Source organism: Neospora caninum, chromosome VIIa (genome assembly GCF_000208865.1).
Source record: "Neospora caninum Liverpool complete genome, chromosome VIIa".
In the NCBI taxonomy this organism is placed as follows: domain Eukaryota; phylum Apicomplexa; class Conoidasida; order Eucoccidiorida; family Sarcocystidae; genus Neospora; species Neospora caninum.
In genome coordinates, this window is record NC_018393.1 from 671,781 (window position 1) to 694,779 (window position 22,999).

The 22,999-nt window shown below is 57.1% G+C and overlaps 3 protein-coding genes across 3 annotated transcripts; 1 reads left to right on the forward strand and 2 right to left on the reverse strand.

Moving 5' to 3' along the window:
- Window positions 1-1,510: 1,510 nt before the first annotated feature.
- NCLIV_019930 (conserved hypothetical protein) lies at window positions 1,511-13,730 on the reverse strand (the record flags this gene model as incomplete). Its single annotated transcript, XM_003882187.1, has 17 exons — window positions 1,511-1,639; window positions 2,164-2,271; window positions 2,807-2,998; window positions 3,588-3,757; window positions 3,931-4,027; window positions 4,622-4,747; window positions 5,128-5,246; window positions 5,818-6,016; window positions 6,368-6,616; window positions 7,067-7,390; window positions 8,122-8,393; window positions 8,943-9,227; window positions 9,794-10,083; window positions 10,641-10,727; window positions 11,327-11,439; window positions 11,944-12,168; window positions 12,777-13,730. The coding sequence occupies 17 exons, from the start codon at window positions 13,728-13,730 to the stop codon at window positions 1,511-1,513; spliced, it is 3,939 nt and encodes a 1,312-aa protein (XP_003882236.1).
- Window positions 13,731-16,019: 2,289 nt separating this feature from the next.
- On the forward strand, window positions 16,020-18,225 carry NCLIV_019940 (conserved hypothetical protein; the record flags this gene model as incomplete). The annotated part of the gene is made up of 4 exons (XM_003882188.1): window positions 16,020-16,103; window positions 16,582-16,761; window positions 17,245-17,358; window positions 18,148-18,225. 4 exons carry the CDS (start codon window positions 16,020-16,022, stop codon window positions 18,223-18,225), a joined length of 456 nt encoding a protein of 151 aa, XP_003882237.1.
- Window positions 18,226-19,493: 1,268 nt separating this feature from the next.
- NCLIV_019950 (Adenosine deaminase, related) lies at window positions 19,494-22,955 on the reverse strand (the record flags this gene model as incomplete). The annotated part of the gene is made up of 8 exons (XM_003882189.1): window positions 19,494-19,660; window positions 19,917-19,999; window positions 20,151-20,236; window positions 20,476-20,547; window positions 20,740-20,874; window positions 21,611-21,718; window positions 22,134-22,232; window positions 22,605-22,955. The coding sequence occupies 8 exons, from the start codon at window positions 22,953-22,955 to the stop codon at window positions 19,494-19,496; spliced, it is 1,101 nt and encodes a 366-aa protein (XP_003882238.1).
- Between the last annotated feature and the right edge of the window lie 44 nt (window positions 22,956-22,999).

Genomic DNA, 22,999 nt, shown 5'->3' on the forward strand with positions numbered 1-22,999 from the left:
AGGTTCTGAGGAGGGCTCTTCACTGAGAGGAAGGGGACCCCTGACGAGAGGTCGGCGGGTGGCTTTTTCACAGGTCAGCTGTTCCGAGTACTGCGTGGGGAATGATAGGGCTTTTTGGTACAAAGACGTGAACATGCAGCCGTGCGTCATGCACACCGCAGGAGTCTCTTCTGCCAGGCAACTGGCGTACGTGGGTCTGAGAGCAAAGAAACGAACCTACAGGGAATGCATTGTTGCAAAAACGGCATCTAAGCTATTTGCTAACGTTGCGGATTGGGCCGATTACTCTTCAGCCTTTACCAGGGCTCTAGCCTTGTCAGAGGGTGTTGCCTCGAAGTTCAGTGGCGTTCGGGCCGTGCAAGGTGTCGGACTTGTCGGAGGTGGAAAGCGACACGAGACGCCAAGGGTTCACAAAGCCATGGCTTGGCGGCTTCCTGGAAAACTTCCATCTGGGCGGCTTCAGTCCCCTCACAAACGAGAGAACAGCGCTGCCGGAATGCAATTTCTAGCTGCATTTTCCACCATGAAGAGGAAGGTTTCTTGCGTTCAATGAGACTCTTCCGCATCCAGGCTGGGCAGCCGCCTCAAGACTGGAACTCAAATTTGTCATTCAGAGCGCTTCCGTTGCTTACAATGCCACACGCTTTTCTTTTACTGTCGACGTCTCACCGCACAAGAGCAGACTGCGTCTTAAAAAGCGAGACTGGTATCTAGGAGCGGCGACAGCCTCCCACTCACGGATGCCGCGTGTGCATTGCTGGGCCATTCATTGTCCAACTTCGCTTGGATCAAGGGCGAGGAACGCGTCTCTTCAGTTGGGTCCTTCAAACATGCGTCGCCATCCCGGAATCACCCAGGCAGAGAAGAGAAACCACAGGAACACCGAGTTGACACCAAGAAAGGAGCAATTCCGTAAAACATGGAACGGAACAAAATATACACAGAACAGAACAAACGTCTTGTGGAGAAGAAGGAAGACAAGTTTGAGAAGTACGTGTCAGCAGGCACACAACAGAAAACTGGAATCAGTGGAGGGACGAGAAAATGGATTCAATAACGCAACAGAGCCCTTCATTTTGTGCTGTTTCGAGTTGCCGCCCTTGCCGCACCTAGTCAGTGTGGCGCAGGAAAAAGCCCCCCACCGTCCTAAGTCTTTCTGGCGTTGAAACTGTTCCCAACGAGGAACGCCTTCAAGACCACGGTCAAGAGGCCCACGACAGATGGACTGATACTAGTTTAAAGCGAGCGCTCCATCACTGCGGTCAGCCACCTGGACACAAGTGGACCCAACTCCTGGACCGTTTGTTGGGTGAGCAGCGCTTGGCGTCCTCCGACCAGGGAGCGTGGAGGATGTCGCACAAATAGCTGAAGCACCTTCGGTGCACGATTTTCACCTTCTGCGAATTGCCGAGAACTCCTCACCAGCATGGTCGGCGCGGAGCGAAAGACAAGCGAAAAACGGAAGTCACCCTCGTACTGCGTTTAACAGCATTCCCTCAGGCGTTTCCTCTTATTTCCACTTAGCAGCCAAATCCGCCTCCTTCGCCCGCCAGCGCGTCACAACAACCAAAACAAGAAGGGTCACCATCGCGGCCGCCAAGAGGCCGTAGTTGAATTGAGAGTTGAGGACGTCGTATCCCTGGAAAGCGCACAACAGAAGAAAATGGTGTTTTATACCAGCAGACACGGGAGAAGTGGCGAAACCGGTTTCTAGAGAAAAACAGATCGGAAATTAGTCGGACTCGTCCACACATCGCAGCCACAAGTTCACTCTTCAGTCTCGCCGGACTCAGGGCCGAAACCGTTTCATCGAGCGAGGATGTCAAAAAAACCCGATACACGACTGCAGCAATGGAACTACTCGGCGAGGCGTCCTTTGCGGGTTTCCGGACGCTGCCCGACCAAGGAAAAAGGCGGCACCGTCACCCGCTCCGTTCGGTGAATACCACAGCTCCGAAAAGCAGGGACAACTGAAGACGAAGCGTTCGACCAGAGTGCGACATGCTGACAGAGTCAACTGGTTTCTGCCTCACATCGCACACCGGTCCGTCTCCTGCCGCGATTTTCTGTTGTGTCGGCGAGCGTTTGTCTTGTATGCTCTTGCCTTTACGGACAAACTTCCTGTCCACAGTTGCTATCCGAGCAGGTGAAAGGCAAACGTACCTTGGCAGGTTGCACAGGAGCGAAGAAGAGGTCGAGACCGAAGGCGAAAGTGGAAGAAGTTGACTCGCGCGCTGTGTGGTGGGCCCCAATGCCCCGCACGTGAAACACCTGCGAACGCCACGAAGCCGCAGAACGGGCCCTCGCCTGAGAACCGTTTTTTTCCCCTGTGGGAGCTGAAGCTTCACCCCTGTTCAAGAAATCGCGAGGAACGTCCAGCCCCCACCCTCCCAGACGTATCCTTGTCCTCTGAAACGCTGTTCTACCTCGGGGCAGGCAACGCGACTTGCACGCATATTGCGCAAGGCCTTTCAGTGCACGTAGATTTCACGCGCTTGTCACACTGCCAAGCAACAGTCACACCTGTCCAGCCGAGCCCCTTGTTACACAGGAACATATAGACAAGGCGCTGTGTGGCAACAATGCGACAGGATCACGAAGGCGGGTACACGTGAGCAACGGGCTGCGCAGAAGTACATGCACAGGCTGAAAAGTGAACCCCCTCAGCTCGGCTCTCTTCTCTTCAACGGCGAAGCGTCGGGAACTCGTCCTCCTGATGCGCCTTAGTTTTCACGCGTTCGTAGGAGCGAACGAAGATGCCTCGATTCCACTGCCGCGGCGATGTCTTGCGGAAACAGATTCTCACCTGGTTGTAATACGAAATGCAGTCGTGAGGAAGGAGAGGCAGGAGCGGATGATACGGAAGAACCCCCTCCTCTTGCTGCCGGGCGGGACTGGCTTCTTTCGGCGGCCGGCCGTGCTCGTCCACGAGGCGGGGACGCCGCGCATTGGCCAAACGCGTAGACATGGAGTAAACCTGATGGGACGATGAGGTGGCCTGAATGTCAAGGAGACACAATCGGCTCCGGCATCCGGCAATCTCGCTCTGGGCACAGTGAACGGATCACTTCAAAGTGCAGCTTGGACACCTGGCGTCGCAACACGACGCGGATGTTTTGCCTTCAATACAGCACAGTCAAGTCCTTCCAAAGCAGAACTGAGGTGCGACAGATATCACCTATGTTTTTTCAGCACACAGAACTCCCCTACTTCAATCCGCGTCTCACACGCGAACGCTGCCGCGACCGCAGAGGAGCTCGACGGAACTGACACGCGCCACCTCGGAGGACAGGGCTTCCATTCCAGGCTGCTTGTCCACCGCTGCAACGCACACCCCCTTTGGCAGTCTTCGACTAAGAGGCGTTGGAAATCCCTGTGCTACCGGGGGCTTCCACAACTGTGCAAGAACCCCGCGTCGCCTTCGGCGCTGCTGCTGACACGACATTCTGTGACCCAGGCATTCTTTCGAATGCTCCCCCGGCAGCATATCTCTCACGTTTGAGCAAATCCCCTCCACAGTGTCCTCTCTGGCATTGCCTCTCGACGAGGGAATTCCTGAGTACCCTTCAAAGGTAGAAAAGCCGTACCAGCAAGATGGCGCGCGTCGTTATGCCCTGTAGCGTAGCTGTGACGCCGAAGGCGCGTACACCTGTGGGAAGGATGTACGTCTGACTGATCCCAGTGGGAGGCGGCAGCTCAAAGCCTGTCAGTCTGGGCACAATGTGTCGGGCTGCAGAGAAAATGATGCTCAAAGGCCCTGAAAAAACACGAACAGAGGCATAGAACCAACTGACACAGAGAGAGGGTGACTGTATGTGTAAACGAACGGACGCAGAAGACATACCCTCCGCGAGCATCGACAACGCCTACGCTCACCCTGTTACTGTCCACGAGTCTCGTGGCATCTGTCAGACGCCGGAAGCAACTCACCTTCGTCTTTCTGCGCGTCTTGCAGTTCGACAAAATGGAGTTCGTAGCGAGCGTGTTGGAGGTTCCAGTAGTGCGTCATAACGACGTTGTCATACATCTGCCAAAGGGTGCGAGGCAGCATCACAAACAAGAGGGATGCGACCTCGGAACCGCCAGGTCTCGTTGGGATCCCTCTCTCAGAATGCGGTGAGGCACCGTGTTGGCCTCACGGCCCTGTCTCTCGAAGCCGGGGCCCATCCATACGACCACCCACACGCCTCCTGATCCTCTTTACGACGAGCCTCTGCCGCTGCGGATTTGGGCGCGGTTTCACGGTTCTTCCGACAGTATCCCAACCGCTTTCGTTCTTCTCAATCACGCCCAAGCACGCGACCGCCGACCAGGCCCACAGGCCGGTGCATGCAGTGGACGTTTTTCATGCATGCAGCTTCCCCCATCCGACACGGGAAAACACGCAGGCAGCCCTTTCCGAGTGCCCTGCGACGAGCACCAGACTGTGTAGACGGAAACTCAACGTGAAGCGGGGGGAAAATCACAAAAGGCTTTCACCGAAAACACGCAACAAGAGTAAATGCTCTCAAACACCGTTGGCCAAGTCATGAATCGAAGAAACGGCACTCGAATTGAACAAACCTCTGAAGAACTCGGGCCGCGAGTTGCAGCCACCCAAACACAAGTTTCGCGGGCGTACCATTAGATGGAGAGGCATGGAGGCGGCACTAGGCAGATACTCCGAGTAGACCACCGAGCCGTCTGTGAGGTTCACTACATGGAGCATGAGCGACGCCCCTGCTCCAGCGAGTCCTGCGTCGCCCCGCTGTAAGACAAGACCCGCACAAGGATGATGTCCGGCGTTGCTCCACCGTGAGGCCAGTCCCCGGGGTGCGGCGATCTTCAGTGAAGGCCCCAGAAGAGTACAGGAAGGGCCTGTCTCGTGACCATAGCAGCCGAGTTCCCCGCTCCACGAAAGCATCCTTAGCTCGGGCCGTCACGTAGGCGTCTTGGAGACTTTTCTTCGCGCACTGAACGCAGCCAGTCCAGTCCTCCGTTCCCTTCTGCTATCTGTACCGGCCAAAGCTGCACGCATTCTTCCCCCCCGAAAGCTAACCGGCCAGGCAACGGCAGCACGAAAAAACCTACACCTCGCAAGGAGACTCGGGGCATCCCGGAAGGAACACGTCTCCTGACTGGCCGTACCTCTGTCTTCGTGACGACAGCCATGAGATTCGGATTGATGTATTTGTAAACAATCGAAATGTTACTCGTGACTGACACAGGGACGTGAGGGTAGTCCGAGTGGAGCGGCCGAGCAGCGGCTGAGAGAAACAGAGGAAACACCCACAAAAGAATGCGGAAGGCTCATTTCCTGCCAGAGCACGAGGGCCATTTGGGCTGCAACTGAAGCGCGCACGTAGACGGTTTCTAGGGCGAAGACGGCCGGCGACCTCCCGCAACAGATTCTGAATGCCGTGAGCCCCGATGTAGCCCGGAACCCGATATGTGCACGCAAATGCTGCGGAGCACAGCAATCTATAGACCGGTCCTCTTCTCCGTACATCCCTAATGTGCGCCACGGGAATGGCCAAAGGTAGAAAAAAAAACCGTCTTTCGCCAACTCTGGATCACACGAAATGCGAACCCGACAAATCGCACGACCATTCCGCGCGTAAAATACGGGCGTTATCCGACGTGCTACACCCGAAGCGAGCAGCTCTGCTTCCTCGCTGTCCACGGTTCCCGCTGACCGGCGAAAGCTAGGACGGAACCCGAGTTTCCCTTTGCCTATTTCCTAGAGGATACTCCAGTCCCCGCTGCACAACATGCGCAGGCCCTAGGTTGTCCTGGTGTCCTTCAGACCAGCCACCGGTTCCTGTTCCTTCCGTGTACCTATCAGAGCTTGGCCCGATCCGCCAAAAGGAACGTTCCACGTTCGCTGTGTCCGGAGGCTACACTGTGCGACCCCGGGCTGGCCACCAGTCTGCAGTTCCTCAGTGCGCACGAGGAAGCCGAAGAGCTGCTGGCTAGCGACGTCCAACTCGTAGAGACTCAAGTGGTGCGAGAGATGTCTCGCCAGCTTGCAGTGCATCTGGAGAAGAGAGCGGAAACCGGAAAAGAGCACGGCGCCCATGTATACGCGGTACCGATACAAATGGTGCTGCGTCATTCCCGTGCGTTTCAAGGGATGGAAGGTCTCAACTTGGTCCTTTTTTTTAAAGGGCGTCGATCCGCCCTTTGTGTGGCCGAAGCGCCTACGTTCGCGGTGTGTGCCGTTTCCCCCATTCGTCATGCTCCTTCCGGCTTCCTGAGTCGCTCCAACTTTGAAACCGGAACGAGGGCAAACGGCCTAACGCGCGCGCCACACACACACACACACCGCACTCGCCGCGGTCGTCCTGAAAACCCAGCTTTCCCTTCCGACGTTGTTCTCCCTCCTCACCTTCGTCTCAAGCTCAGTTTCGGTCTCGGCCTTCCTGGGGATAAGAACCGGCGCTCGGCCGCTGGCGTCGACCACGAGGGCCCCGTTTGTACTCTCGAAAAAGGTCTGAGTGTCGCGCTCCGCTGCGCTGGCCACCTGGTGGTAGGGGTCGACAGCCTGGAGCGGGACGACATGCGCTGGAACGAACGGCACCGCGGCCACGTGCAGCACCGTGCCCAGAGACGCGTCCAGCCACACCAGTCGAGAGCTCTGAGAAAAAGACGGACAGAGGAGACACAGAGGCGCGCTCCACGTGAGCAGGGGCAACATCGTCACTCCTTGGAAAAGGCACGGGCAGACACCCATCTTCCCGGGAAGGAGCCGTCGCCGAGGGTGTGACAGACGCCGCCTCCAGACTGTGAAGCCTAAAAGCCGTGCAGCCCTCCTTTTTCAGAGAGAAGAAGGCGTCTCTCGCCATCTTCCTTTAGACCAGGGGCGCTCGAGAAAATGAGCGTCACTGAGCACAATATGACAGGCAGATTGCGACAACGGCTCCAGACGCTAGGGCCACGCATTGCCGCCGGCGCACCTTACACGCAGTGACACGAACGGACGCGGGCCGAACTAGATATCGACGCCTGAGCCAGGTCGAGCCTCAAATTGGCCTCCCTGCGTTCTCTCGGCCTGCGTTTACAAGGCTGTTTGCGACCCTCTCCTGACCTGCTCGGCTGAGTCAACAACCACCACGAGGAGCTCCTTTTTGTGTTCTCCGACAAGGTGCATCCCCACGATGCCGCCCGTCTGCAGGGGGCCCTCCGCAAAGCGCGAGGCCAGAGATCCGCCCTGGCTTGGCCCATCCGGGCGCACACGGAGCACCGACGTTTTTCGGCCGTTGGTCGCGGACACGCCGACGAAGGGCGAAGAATCCAGCGTGCTGCTCGCTCTGCAGGCTCGATAGGCCGCCCTGTGCGCTTCGCGGGTCTTCCAGAAACGGAGGCTCTGCTGCCAGATGACCAGGCCCGTTGCCGCATGCAGCGCGTAGACCTGACGACAAAAAGACCAGACCCAGGAAGCGGTACAGTCGGGGAGACGGCGGCACCCGCAGCAGAGAAACACTCCCGTAAGAACTCCCGCTGGCGGCGGAATGAGGCCACGCGAAGCTGTTGAAGTCACGCTCCAACGCATGCCTTCCGCCGCTGGCTGACCTTGCTGGGAACGAGATCCACGGAATGGCTGGTGAGCACGTACCGCCACACAGGCGCCACACACACGCCAACCGACACTCGTGTTCGGGGGGGGAAAACTAGGCATGGCATTGGCGGTATCACACTACACAGACCGACTACTGCGAAAAACGTGTCTAGAGGAAGCGACTGCCGTAGGAACTTGTCTCTTGAACGGTACCGAGCCTGAAGAGCAAGAGATCCGTCTACCAGCTGTGTGGGGGACGGCCAGAGCCTTCGTTCGATCGTGTACATTCTCTGGTGTTGAGTCTCTCGACCCAGGGCGCTTCCTCTCGCTTCCCGTGGTGAGATTTACGTCGACGCCTCTTGGGGTACAAGACAGACTCCCCAGAACCACGTTTTCTGCCTGTGAAAACTCGTTCCCATTCGAAACGTGAACTACAAGAGAATCCCGCGAAGGGAGGAGCGTGCAGACTGTGCGAGGTTGGCACCGCACACCGGGCCGCTCTGTGGCGGGTTCGTTTTCTTCTCAGTGAGCGCTTGTGAAACGCGCTGCCACTCTTCGATTTCTGCGGTCGCAAAGCAACCGACCTGGTCAGAACATGTCGCGGCGATGATCAACTCCGTCCACCCAAACAGCCGCGGATCGACGTGCACCGCCGGGGCTTTCCGTCCCCGTGGCATCAGCACCTCTTCAGCGGCAGCGGCGTTCAGCGCCAGGTCTGCCGTCTCTTCCGACGCTCCCTCGAACGCGACGAAACCCAGCAGACGCAGCTTCGTGTGTGCCGAAAGCGAAGCGAAGCCGAACGGCGCGAGCGCCGCCCGCTTGCCTGGTCGGAAGCATGCACGCAGCGGCACGTCCTCTGCCGTGAAGAAGCACACGTCAACGGCGTGTGCAGACGCCGTCCGCCTCACACTCTCGCCCACAAACACAGTCCAACAAGGACACTAGCACACAGGTCACGACGGGAAGAGCTGAGCGGCGGAATTCCCGAAAGGCTGAAACAACGCACTGGTACAGAGCTCTCTCCAGCGTCCACACTCACATGGCGCACGGAACCGCAGGAGCATTCAGATCCGACCTCGTGAAAACGCGCGCGGAACCGAAAATGCCCGGAGAAGCGGAGACAGTCACCGAATCGCTCCGTCTCACAGCCACATGCCCAAAGGCATCTAACCCGGATGTCTTCCTTTGTGGACGTCGAAACCTTCTCACTCACCTCACTCCGCCCCCACAAGGTGCACCCCGACAGAGGCGGCAAGACGTTTGAGCGGGACAGGAACCAGCCCCCCCGGCTGCGGCGCCCTTCCACAAGGCTGTCCTCCCGGTGGTTTCCCCACACGCCTCCCCCGTCCATGCCATCTTGTCCTTTGCTGGCCGCACCTGGACTCTTGGCTGGTGAGCGCCTTACCTGCTCCTTCTCTTGCCCCGGCACGGGCTCCAGAACTCATCTTGAACGCGCGGCGAACGCCCTGGACCGCCTCTCGGCAGAACGCCACAGTCGCTTCCAGCATCTGCGCAACTCCCAGGACTGCGGAGGCAGTCAGACGCGCCGCTTGAAGCTTCAGGTACTCGGCCCAACTTCGCTGCGCGGCGGAATCTGAAGGCGACGCGAGCGCAGCCTCCAGGGCCAGCCGCTCCAACCCCGAGGGAAGAAGCGCGGATATGAATGGCAGCGAAGCCCACTCGCGTCGTTCTGAGGCACAGCCACGTAGGCGAAAAACAGAGACAGAACGAAGCTGAACCCATCGCGGCAGGACAGACAACCTCCAGTTCGCCGTCATCCGTAAGGGCGTGGTCGGGGCGAGCACTCCCCTTTGCGATTTTTTTGTCGCCACCCCGTTTTCCTGAGCACCAGAGATCCTCAGCCTGCGGAGCCCATCTGTTCAGCGCGCAGGGATCCGCTGTGCAAACTGGGCCTTGCTAGCGAGATATCAACAATCAGCATGGCGCCAGAAGCGGGCCTTAGTGACTCCGCGCCGCACCCGACGGTGAAACCACGCGATCTGAAATGACGAGGTCACTCGTTCAGTTTCAACAGCAGATAAGAGCCTGTATCGTGAGGCAGTGGCTGTGTGCTTCTGAGGAAGGGATCAAACAAGATTGCCCGGCTGTGCAGAAAACACGTCCACCATGCCTACCAGACGGACGGGTGTGCTGTGCGTGCGACCGCCGACGCCGTCTGTAGCACTTGCATATGCACAAGAGAGCGTCGAACCTAGCTGCTGCGAGTTCCTTTGTCCACTCCCGCAGACCACGTACCTGTTGGACGGCTCGCGGTGTACGGCATTGCGAACATAACGGTCCCACGAATATCTGCGAGGCCCTCTTCCCGCGACCAGACCCAGTGAGCCCCCGTTACAAGAGAGAGCGACGCATCGGAGGTTACAAGCACCGCACGGCGTGCCGACGGATCTTCACCCGCCAGCAGGCGACCATAGATGAGCTCGGCGCTGATGAGGGAAGGCTCCACAAGGCCTGCTGTCGACCGCTGCTTGGCCACAGCCATTGCCAGTTTCTGCGCGTCGCTCTTTTGCTGTTCGAAAGGAAGCCTACGCATTCGGACACCCATCAGAGCCGACACTCGAAAAGGCCGAAATCCGTGATGCAGGAAGAAAGCGATCTGGGAGAAAACACCCTCTGCAGGATAGCTGCGTGCGCGACGCTCGTGGCTGTTGTCACCCTTCCACTCTGGCGATTCAAAACTTCCTCTTGACCTCCCAAACGAACAAATGAGTAACCTGGGCCTCCATTCGGGAACCGCTGCTCCAGTATTCGCTGCATGCGTCGCTGGTCACATTTAGACGGAGTTTCAGCAGATTGCAGGAACCATCCGAGTGGGCGTCGTTCTTTTCACTGGCCACAGCGGACAGGTGGAAGCAAGTTGAACAGCTCACGGTGCACTCCTGGATCGCAGCCGTTCTCCCGTGGCAAAGAAGACAAAACGGAACTGCTGGAGGAGCCACGAACAAGTCCAAGCTCGAGAAGAGACACACACGGAAACATGGACACGCCGGGGAGTGTCCGTTCGTCGGGGAACTCAGAGTCTTTCAAAATCCCCGGAATCTGAGAATTCCGGCGTGAACCCTTGGCCCCCGGTTCCACTTACGACAGATAGCGGACCTGCACTCCAGTCCGTGCGTCCATGACGAAGGCACGGAGCGTATCGTTCTCGACCGTTGTCGCAAGAACCAAACTGGAAAAGACAGCAGACCCACATAACGACACACAACGAGACCGTTACCATGACCAGTCACCTTTTTCGACCGGACTCACGGCCAGGTTCAATGTCAGCGGGACCACCGCGGAACCGCGTTTCCTGCGCAGACTGCACGTGAAAGCACTGTTCTTCTGACGGAAAAGTGTAAACGTGCATCACCTGAATCACGCTACATCGATGTCAAGAACGGCCTGCGCCGTCGAGCACCAACGGGTTTCGGCCGGTCTGTTGGAGCACGGGCAACCCACCCGTTTACTCGCGCCCCGCCCCGCATATCTCTTGTTGGTTAAACTCCGGGCACGCTTCGTTGCTGACACGTTGCTAGCTTCTCTTCCCGCTCCCATACTTGGCTGCAGAGTTCCTCTCCGCACATCAAAGGAGGCTGTCCCCCCTTCCTTTCAGTTCAACAGAGCAATGCGCCGTCAATCCGGTCGTTTATGAGACATCCTGCCCGCGAGAGACAACTCAACAACACAGTTGCCAAGGGGGCCTCCGGGGCCTAGATGCGCGTTTGCGATCTGAGAGCGAGCGGCGTTTCGCTCACTCTAGACCATGACTGGCATAGTCGACCTTACTCTGAAGGGGCTGACGCCATGTCGCGTCCTCCCAGTTGCGTCCAGATGTCGCTCCCAGTTCGGTTGCCATCGACCAGAAGCTTGCCGAACGCCCAGTGACCGGCTGCAAGAGTCTGCGTTCATCACAGAACCGGATGGAGAGAAAGGACACGGGAAAAGCTGTTGAAGGTCACAGACGGACTGCCTCTGGAAGTATGCACGTCGCAGAATCCCCTCTCAAGTTTCAGTCAGCACATCCGTACTGCGCAACAGAATCGTTCGTTCGTGGTTTCTACACCAACGTCGAAGTTTTTCTCTTCCTCGTTTGGCTCTCGAGAAGCTCGCGAAACACTGTCCGTCCTCCTCTGCGCCCGACTCGCCGCCCTCGGGACAGCGCGGGGCCTCCTCTTCTCTGATGGCGTCTCTTCATTCGCGCTCTGCGCACGGGTGCGACAAAGCGGTAGCTGCCCGCCGCAGCCTTTCCACACGAAGGAAAATAGTGCTTGTCGCAGGCCAGTCTCAAGGATTTTCCCAGGAAACGTACCACGCCACCGCCTTTCTTCGGGTCCCCCACGAAGCATAGAGCGCGCGAGACAGGGTCCACATGTACGCGCACGCGACTCTCGCGTGTAACTCACATAGTGTTGCCGCAGTTGGAACTGCTCGCCCGAGCCTTCGCCGCGCAAGATGACCGTTTGTCGAGAGTCTTCGCCAGTGACGGCGAAGAAACACCCCGCGACGGGAAGCGCAGCGACGTGGACGGAAGGGGAGACAGCCGACCTCGGGAGCTTGCCGGGGGCTGCCAGAGACAACGGTTTGCTCACGAAGAAATCTTGGCCGTTCGATGCGACGACGCTCAAAGTCTGTAAAGACAGGAGTCCACAAAGGCCGAGAACAGAAAGATCAGAGTACCAGGGCGGGAGGCAGCCCGCGCGAACGTTTGCAGGCTCCGGCGAAAAAACGCACAAAGGTTCTGCTGGGGACACTGAGCATCTCGTCAAGCCGACCGGACGGACGCCAGGTCCAGGATTCGGTCGCAGAGCAGGATGCCCTATCTTGCATCTGATCTTGTTCGTGTAATACGTGGAGCGCCCTTCCTTTTCGCGCGACGCCCATCGAGGAGGCTAGCGCGTTCTAAAGTGAAGCGTCTGTTGACTGCGTTGGGCTCGACGCGGGCCCCCTGGAACCCCGCAGTGACGTGCTCTGATGACCGGTCTCGTGGAGCAGCTGCGTTCGCTGTATTTGACTGAAGAGCTCACACCAACTCCCGCGCAGAAGAAGTGCGAGCGTTGTGGCAGACAGGAAGCACTAGAGGGAAACAGAGGAAAGAACGGCGGAGGGGCAGAGAAACGAGGATGGCAGATGCGGAAAAGGCACCACATAGACACGAAACTGGGGCCAGATGTGCAGACAGAGAGAAACACCGTGTCGCACAGACAAAGCAGGCTGCGTCAGCAGGGTTCCAACCTACTGGGGGGGAGTCAACGGAGGCAGTGGTCTTGAGGAAGCCTGCGCAGTCGGTGCTGCCTTGGACCAGGCTGAGCGTGCCTGGAGCAGCGATATGCGACGGCGCGTCTCTCAGCTGCTTCCCGTCTTTGAAGGCAAGAACGCGCATGCGGACTTCGCTTTGGCTGGGGCCTTTTTTGTACAGCAGCACCAGAGCGCCTTCCTTTTGCGGGAGATGTGCGACAGCGAGAACCGACGCAACGCCCTCCAAGGCCGACGCGACGCGGGTCTGGTCCCCCAGCTCAGCTCCATCACCAGCCGCCCAGACGACGTGGCCATCCTTTAGATTTCGCACCTCGACACCACGGCCGCCAGGCCTTAAAATAGCCACTGCCGGTGCACCATCTGGCCCTCGCCCCACGGCGAAGTCTCTCACGCCCTCCTCGACACTCCACACCAAACTGCCGCTGGTGTCCAGCTGGACATACAGCCCAGACCGAACCGCTTCTGGAGCGACCGTCAGTCCCGTTGTGCTCGGCGGTGCTCTGGCGGGCTGCTGGAGCAGAGCGACGAGGTACGGGGCGTGTCGCTCGAGGCGTGCGACGCGGTCACTCTCCCTGTGGACCCTCCGCCATCGAAGTGAACCCTCCGCCTCGCTGAATGCCGCTACGACACCGTGGCTTGTTCCAACAAAGAAAGTATTCTCCGAAGGACCGGTATCCTCGCTCGCAATCAAATGCGTAACGCCGGCGACCTGTTCGGAAAGCCAGTCGTTTATACCCGCCTCATCTTCAAATTGCGCCCCCAACACTGCAGTGGAGAAGACGAGCGTTTCACAAAGAAGAAAGGCCGAGAGCAGGCGCTTAAGAGCAGCTTTCTGAAGATGACAACGCACAAGACCTCGACCCGAGGCTCCCGCCGCCTGCTTCCCGCCGACCTGTCGGAGGGGAACGGACTGATCCGGGCGCGCAGCCACCATCCTGCCTTTTCTGTATCGGGCTCAACTGACAGCGCACGGCGACAGTTTCCGCGAAGCGGCCGGTCGCGCAGCTGCTTTACCTCCGGCAGGGTCCGCGGAGTGAGCAGGACGGGCGGATGTTCCGTGAAATTGAGGCTGATTGCTGCTGGGCACTGTCGTCTTTCGCTTGAGACGACGCCCCTTCAGAGAAGACCCTGGCGGGATCACTGGAGTCGGAAACGGGAAGTGCAGAATCCCGAAACGGGTCTCCACACCATCTGAGCCTTTCCGCAAGAGTACGCCGTTGTCAACTGTCTACAAAGCACCAAGGAAGGTCTGGGATCGGTCCTTCCCATCCTTTTGGCCTCGGCTGAAAGGTAGCGCTGGCCCGATCAAGTTCATTTGAGTTAGCCGAGGAGACAGAAAGGTTTATGGGGCCGTAATCCTCCACTTTACCCCGTCGAAAAAGGGGGAGGGGGGGGCGGGGGGGGAAACGGGAAGTACTGTAAAAGCTCGGGGCCACTGTCCGTGTCTTTCCGATGGCAACTGGAGACAGTTGACAGCCAGACTAACACAACCGAGGAGAAAAGGCACGCCCTCTATATGCTTCGTTGTGTGTGAACGAAAAAAGTTCCTTAAGAATGTTACAGAACAGGGTGTGCTCGGAGTTCGTGCATGCAGCCGGGTCAATGCGGTGTGGAGGGCCACGCGAAAAAAGCGAGTGACGTTCTCCAAGGAGTCTACGTACCAGTAGAGTAAATTGAAGAGGTTGCCCAAGAGCTCTACGGCTCTACCGTCTTCAGACTACCGACAGGTTGGAAGAGAAGGATATGCATGCCGTGCTACAGACACACACAGGAATAAACAGGAATGCGTTTTGGCGGCGGTGCATGCAGGTCGTGGCTTTGCGCCTCTTCGACTGAGCTTCTCACCTGTTGCACGAGACGCGTCCTGGCAGCTGCACTTGCTATAGCAATGAATTCGAGACTGCATACACCGGCGCTGCTACTAGATAATCTCTGTACCTTTGATGGAATTCGCCTTTTCTCCTCTCCATGATTTCCTTGAGCTGGGAACGCGGACCCGTGTAAATTTGTCAGCGTCGACGATCGCCTGCTTGCACATTGCGGCACTCACCGCTTTGCTAGGCCGGTGGTCGCGCGGCGCGCTCTCTGCTATGGCTGACTAGCCGACGCGGTTCCCCTTTTTCTCCACCTTCAAAACCGTGGAACGACTTACAGAGAAAGTCAAAACACGTTTCGTCAAATTTTGCTCTCTTCCAGCTAACCACGCACTGTCAGGGTTTCGTGGATCTGCGAACGACCTCGTGCTCCCATTGACGGCTGCGAGATTTCGGGGCTCTCGATTCTGAGCCGTGTGCATGCCGCGTTGCTCGGCAGCTCCTTTGAATCGACAGACGCACTTTTCTGTTTTACCCATTACTGGGACTCAATTATTCAGGCATACTTGCTCGACACGAAGGTAGGCTGGAGCGGCTTCACCGACGTCCTCCCTCCTTGGGAGAGTTGAAACGAGTACCTCTGCCGCCTTCTCTCTACCTGTAGTGAATGTACGCTCTGCAGTGTGCTCACGAAATCACACTCCCGAGTGAAAATCATCGCGCCTACAAGCAGGGTTGAATCTAGTTCCAAACTGTTTTTGTCAGTCGCGTTGTCCTCCACCCATTGCCCCGTACTCGTAACATTCGCGAAGACTCGCTTCCACACGCCGTCCAGAAGGGAACCAAACTACACTGTCGCTCTTGCTCGCTCCAAACCTGTGAACGAGCGAAAGCTTTCAAGTGAAGGATGTCTTCTTCTTGAGGAAGGTCGCGTTGACTGGCTGATTCATTTGACTGTGTCCCACGGCCGCGACTGCCGCCCGCGAAAAACAGGATTGGGCACACCTACAAAACCCCAGGCGGGGCTTGTGGTCTTCGGCTCGGCCGACAGAGGGCTAACCTGCTTTCGTCTTTTCGGACTAAGGACGTCCAGCCTTGTCTCAAGACGCATCGAAAGCGTCGTCCTTGTAGAGGAGGTGGAGACGATCCAGATAGTGGATCGTCGTCAGGATGCTGTGGTGAGCGTGCCAAAGAGAGCTGAACCGGCGAATACCGTCGCCGCGGCTGCGTCCAGGGGACCGGCGCTTTAAAAGACTTTTCGGAGACTCCCCTCCAGAGGCGGGGTTTGGGCTTGAACCCGAAAAACCAGACGAGACCGAGAAGTTGAGGCAGAGCACAAAATGGAGCGCAAACTGGATCGTAAACTTACCGTTGAAATTCAACGGCGGCCGAACAGGTCTCAGACCAGCATGCGGTCGACCAGCAGTTTGAGGGTAGACGGCGGCCCCAGCGACCCAAGCCAGATTATGAATACTCTTACTGAGTGCTATGCGGTACGTTTGAGGATGGGCTAAGATATTTCTCGGTTTTTCAAACCAAAAGGCACAACTCAGGCTTTCATCAGGGTGCGGCTGCTGCTTGAGCGTAAACTGTGCTGTTTGAGAGCACCGTCACTTAGTAGCGTTCGTCTGCTTGCGTGTTTCGCCCCAAGGCGCCAAGGCTTGGTCCCGCGTCGATGGCGGCTGTGGCTGGGGACGGGTACGGCGGTTCACACCGCGTCCACTTCAGTTTCCTACTGTTGATCTGCTGTTCACATCAACTGAAGAACTGAAAGCTACTGATCCCCGCGGCTTTCTAGTGCAACCCGGATATTTGTCTGCTTGTTCTTCAAAGTCATTCGTAGGCGCCATAGGATCGTACATGTGGACAGGATGTTTTCTTCGATGCGCATGTAGAGCCGAATCCGACTGCCCTCGGATCGCGAGGAGGGCAAATGACTCCTTTTTCTCCGTGGGGTGTTTGCGCCGTCAGCCGGAAGACTTCGACGAGGCCTCGTCTCTGCTGATCTGCAACTTTCCGCCCGGCTGTAATCCCTTTACGGCACGAAACTACATTACCTGGTGGGGACCAGTTATTCGAATCGAGCGTGCCCCGTCAGTGAGCCAAGAGGCGAACTTCGTTGTCGTTTTCGCCGCGCCCGAGTTCGCGCAGGTACGCCTCCCTGAGCCCTCTCAAGAGCTATCACCTGCCGGTTAAACTGTGGTGGTGCTTAAAAGATTCAAAAGACTGCAAGCTATCTCTTCCCGTGTACCGAGTCCACTGTGAATTCAAATACTTCGAACGCGTCCTCCCCGCTTAAAAGGACCCGTCCGGCGCGAGTGGTTTTCCGTTCTCGACTTCCCGAGACGTTCGTTGTCTGTAGCGCGGGTGTCCATGTGGAAGGTACATGGGAGTTCTGGTTCGTTGGGAGAGACGCAAAAATGCGAAAAGACATAAATGGGCGTATTTGTATAGGGTATTTCTGTTGTTGCGGTTTCGCTACTGCAGCGTGAGCCAGCCTTGAGCGTCTGCCCCAGAAAGGCCCTCTTGCGAACTTGTGGTCCTGCTCTGTGGCTGTGTCTTTTTGTGTCCTCGACGGCAGCACCGACCGATCTTTCTAATTTTCGTGACTGACCTGTGTGTCCCGGCATACAGAAGGTGCTCGACTGCGGCCCGATCGTCTACGATGATGGAAAGACGATGCTGTATAGTCGCAGAGTCGACGACAGAGTCACAGTGTGGAAGAAGCTTTCTGACTACTGGACTGGGGTGAGCCTTCACGGAACAAGCTTGCGCAGGCAGCGAGGGAGTACCATCTGACGCGTTTACGGAACAGGAACGTTGAGGCACACGGGAGAAATCGCGCTTTTTATAGACAGAACACCGTTCCGCATAGAACGTGCTCGGCAGGTACAGAGCACGGTCCCCATGCTTGAAGGAGCAGATACAAACAGGGACGTACGGCCCTGTTTCTCTTTGAATTCCCTTCGGTGTGTGGTCAGGCGCCCGCTGCAGCTTCTCAAACTAGTAGTGTTTTCTCGGTTCGCAATTTGTGGGAGATTTTGTGTCCCGTCTCTGTTGTGGCTTCACTGTCACGTACCGCGAAGGGTCCTTTTCGATGTTGCTCCCGAAGGCCCGTCGGCGATCTCCCCGTGGTACAGCAAACCTGTCGTAGGGCTCGAGAAACTAATGTGCACGCTAGCCTGAGCAAATGGTGCCTGTGCGCGCAGTTTGTAGGATGACGCAGTGAGTGCGTGAGCATCTTGCACGAGACCATTTCCGCCGCACACGAGCGTATCAGCGTAGTCCGGGCTGACCTCTGTGAGCAGAAGTCTTCAGGAATCGAATGCAGGAAGCACTGCGGCAGGCAATCGAGTGGCGGTCCCGTCGACCAAGACACAGACAGGCCGTGATCTTGGCCGTCTAAACCTATGTCGACAGCGCGGCACCCTCGAGGAAGCAGACGAGGGACGAGACGTGGAGAGAACAGTTGCCGAGGAAGTGGCTGTAAAACGGGGCCAATGCGTTCCTTTGCGCGTCTCTGGATACTTGTGGCAGCCGCAGGAGTCAACCAGCATCGGCCAGTTGACAGGGGACGGAGTGAACTACCAGGAGTGCGCAGGAGCCGGGAGGTGAAATTGGGTCAGAAAACGCTTTGAGCCGTGTCTGTTGTCCGTGCCTTTTGTGACGCTTGAAGTGGAGCCGTTTCGAAGGTATTTCCTGGCTCTGCCTTGTCCACTGAGCAAGTGAACGCCCTGCCATCAGCAAAGTCTCCATTTTAGTTTTCCTGTCGAGCGTGGCTGCGCCCTTTCCCCGCATTCTGGAGCAACGTTACTGGTTTAGAACCCTGCTGCTACCCATACAGAGTTTCTGGCCACACCACTATTGCCGTTTTCACACGGCTGCTGCGGGGCATTCCACAGACTGCGAGCCTCTGTCCAGAAACGGCCCCAGGAGCTCCCCAGACAGGAGCCTTTCTCCCGGTGTGCCAGCCAAGGAAATGCGTTCGCTGGCATGTGCATTTCGACAGAGGCGACGGTGATTTACGCTCGTTTTTACTATGCCGGCAGTCGGGCATTGCTAGACTGGCGTCCTCCGGTATCCGGAATACTAGCTTCAGGGCCAGCTGCACAGTAGTGTTTGGACTCCTGGGCTTTGACCCCCACACGCGCACACAAGGACGCCGCTGATGAGCTGTGTCGCACCTATCACCTTTCATCGGTGGATTCGACAGGTTCTACAACGATGTGTCTTTCACTCTGGTTGTACCACCGAGGAATCCTGGAGATGCTGGCTCCTTGCACAACGGCCCGGCGCCAATGCCGTGGCGTCATAACCTCTTTCCTTTAGTGTCTCAGCTGCCGCGGGAGGCGTGCACACACCGAGGAGACAAACGTCCCAGCCTGTGATTGGCAGAAGCAGAAACTGGGCGCTCAGTTGGGTTTTCGACGCTGCAGCTTCGACGCGTCCAACTTTCTTGGTCTGCTCTCGGGCAGGAGTCATGTGGATAAACGGAAGCACAATGTCACTTCAACCCCTTCAAGATTGAAAGCCTGCCAAGTCCACGTCAACAGGATATCTGACGAGAACCGAATCCTCACAAGGACTGTCCGTTGAGTGCACCACCGTCGGACGCCGCTATTGGTACAGCCGCTCGAGAGCCACACTAGAAACATGTTGACAAGGAAAATGCCGGCGGTTCTATCGGGCGACAAGATAGTGTATATTTTTGAGTCTTGGTTGCCACGTCACTTCACCACCACCTCTCACGGGAGCTACCCTAGAGTTTTCACGAAGTAGAGCGACCGTGTGGCGTTGTGTCCGACAAGACCGCGACGCATCCTGGTGGCAAGTGTTCAGGAGAGGCGACACGAATTTCCATTCGGAAATCGGAAAGGCGCACGTCAAACAGACGTGCGGAAGAATTTTTCCTCGATTTTGGCTTTGTCTTCAGCGCGACAGAAAGCAGCCGCCAAGGCAGACCGTTGCAGGTCGACAAGATCGGACAGAGAAAGGTTATACGCCTGGCTGAGGGTATGGAGCTCCTTCGAGAGCGAGGTATCAAACAGGCCTGACAAGAAAAGAAGACATGCCGACAAAAACCGCGCCTCCGGGGTAGAATTTTGCGGTCGCAACCATGCACCACAGCCCCTTTATGAAACGGGTATACGCAAAAAACCTTCGCGTAGAAGCAAGCTCTTCGCTCTCCTTCACTTTGTAGAAATTACATGTGCATGCTCCCTGAAGGCGGCGCACTCGTGCGAGGTCACAGAGCAGAACAGCTCCACGTAAGGCCGCTCCGTGACCCACACTGTTAAGAAACGTACCAATGTCATCCGTGCAGATGCAGACGGCGCTGGAGAGCACCTTTTTGCCGCAGTAATACGAAAACGGATGGTCTTTCAAATCCCTAAGAAACCAGCAAATCGAGGAGTGCAGAATCGGTTATTGCGAATGAATGGTGCTTGACTTCAAGGCGCGGTCGAAGAACCGGGCGCAGAGCCAGCTTCCAAGGAGACTACTGTGGTCGGCAGCCTGAAAAGCTGTCAGAGTCAGCTTACCTCAGGTTAAGTGTGCACATATTTGAAGTCGGGCAAACCTCAACGCAGATTTTCTCCTTGAGAAGATGCGCCCTTTGATCATCAGCCTGAGAAGCCCACGTCGGTTCAAAAAAGACACCAGGTTGCCCCGCAGGCCCTCCCACTGCCTGTACAGCTGAGGCGCTAGTGCTCTGCTGGGGGCCCTAGGCGACCGACGCAGTCAGAGCGTCTTGGGACATCAGCTGGGGAGGCGGGAAGGCCGTGCATGCGCGCCAGAGACTTATTGTAGTCGCGTGAGCACCGGGATCAGGCAGGACGAAGGCCCAGCAAACACTACGATACTTACTAGGTAGCACCCATGACCGATGCGGTGGGGTGCCAGCTTCAACACAGCTTTCGTCTCCTCCTCAGCACCTTCCTGCGGGTATCCACATATAACAGAGGATGTTCCAAACCGTCACGGGAACTGTTCCGCCCCCCTCCCTCTGGATGAGAGCGAGTTCGGCTTTGCTGGCGCACGGCCACACACCAAAGCAGACCAGCACGGTTGCTATTCACGATCTTTCAGAACTCCCCTCTACCTGTTTGAAATGCAGAGAAGTTGACGCACCACTTCCGAAGTGTGCACGGTGAGCTTGAGTTTACCGAAGTGCGCACCCCCTGGATTCATCACCTCCTTCTCGAAGATTGCCAAGGCAGGCAAGATATTTCCTTTTCGAGGGTCGCCGGCAATGTCCACCCCGACCTGAGAAGCAGGCAGATTTGGCGAGACATAGACAGGAAGGAAGACCTCCAGGAGTTCCCCCCGGTGACGTCAATGCAGCGATCAAGCTGGGCCAATCCTCTATACTGGATGCGGCGCCGCGCGCGATCCCTTTCACGTTCCTCCATGTACACAGTGTGAGGTTGTCGTCTTCGAACGCCGACAGCCAGCACCTGGCTCCACAGAGAGGCTCTTTCCAGCTATATGGGCAGCATCAGCTGACGCCTGCCTTTCCTTTTCCACCGGCTGTATACCTTGTGCCTTTCCCTTTCCACCGGCTGTACACCTTGTGCCTTTTCCTTTCCACCGGCTGTATACCTTGTGCCTTTCCTTTTCCACCGGCTGTATATCTTGTGCCTTTCCCTTTCCACCGGCTGTATACCTTGTGCCTTTCCCTTTCCACCGGCTGTATACCTTGTGCCTTTCCCTTTCCACCGGCTGTATACCTTGTGCCTTTCCTTTTCCACCGGCTGTATATCTTGTGCCTTTCCCTTTCCACCGGCTGTATACCTTGTGCCTTTCCCTTTCCACCGGCTGTATACCTTGTGCCTTTCCCTTTCCACCGGCTGTATACCTTGTGCCTTTCCCTTTCCACCGGCTGTATACCTTGTGCCTTTCCCTTTCCACCGGCTTTATTCCATGTGTTTTTCCCTTTCCACCGGATGTATACCATGTGCCTTTCCCTTTCCAGAGGCTGTACATTTTGTCCATGACCTACAATCCACTCCGGGTATTTCGCCGCGAGGTTGAGAATTTTGGAGACTTCGTCTCGGGTCTCGTCTTCACTGGTCAGCCGAGCACGGTTCAAAGACAGAATGAGGCGTACCTGGGGCAAAGAGAGACAACCGCCAGAAAGAAGACTTCTTCTGCGTGTTAAAGCCTGCTAGTGACCAAACCGTACGCCCTTGCCTGATATCTCCGAGCCTCCGAACCGTGCAAGTGAGCGCCTGCATGACCTTTGGTCCCTCCGGAACTAGCTGCCTTCTGCACGCTTCCCGCACCTGGATTGCGGTAACAGGAAGCACCCCGGTCCGAGACGACACCGACTGGGAAAATGGTTTCCCTCCAGACGCCCGCGATCCCGCAGTTGTCCAAAACCTAAGGGATTTCCGCGACAAACGCAGCTCTCAGATCTCGCCCATGTCGCTTCCGACGCCACAGCGTGTTCTGCCGGCGGGGCGCTCAGTGCAGAACTCGGCGGTTCGCTCGCTTGGGCAGTCCGTCGCCTCGAAAAAACCTACGATCATCGGGTGTTGCTTCTGTGAAGACTTGAGCTCCTCAACCAGCAGCGCCACGTAAGTGTCAGGGTCGACTCCTTCTTCTGGAATCGTTTTCAGCGTCTGCGGACAGGCCGGGGAGAAGGTGCACACGTGCGAGCGCAGGCGTTTTTTAAAAGAGTAATCGCTCGTGGTTAAGCAAAGATCCTTGCCTGGCTCTCGGAACCATTTCCCGCAACACCTTGACGCCTTTTCAAAAGAGACGCAGATCCTCTCGAGTCACGAAAAGCGCTACCCCCGTCTCAGACGAAGGAGGCCACGGAAGACCAGAGAGGAACCGTCTTTACAGAGGAGATGCGCTGCAAACGGAAGTGTGTGTCGCACCCGCATACATGCGCGACCAAGGCAGACACGAAAGAACAGAGGGACAGGGACGCAGAACGGGTATCGAAAAGGAGAGACAGAACGGCAAAGAGAAGGTAAGGAAGAACTTACTGTCCGTAGCTCGAGGTAGACGACGTTATCTCGACTGAAGTCTTCGAGTGTCCTGCGGAGCGCGTGGACGATGTCATCCTTTCGCCTCACAATTTGGTAAACGGCCGAAAAATACGCGAACGCGTCGCCGATGCCGATGCACTTTCCCTCGATCCGCGCGACGCTCGCGGCTGCCTCGTCTGCATGGATTCCGTTGCAACCCTCCGCGTCACTCTTTTGTTCTTTGGCCGCCTTCCGTCGTATCTCTTCCAGGACGGGCACGCGAATGGACCCAAAGAGGTGGGCGTGAAGTTCGACTTTAGGCAGAGAGGCAATCGCCTCCAACGACGGTAGAGAGGCGGACGGCGACATGGTGGACGCCGCCCGTGAGAAGGAAATTCTAGAAACCTTGAACG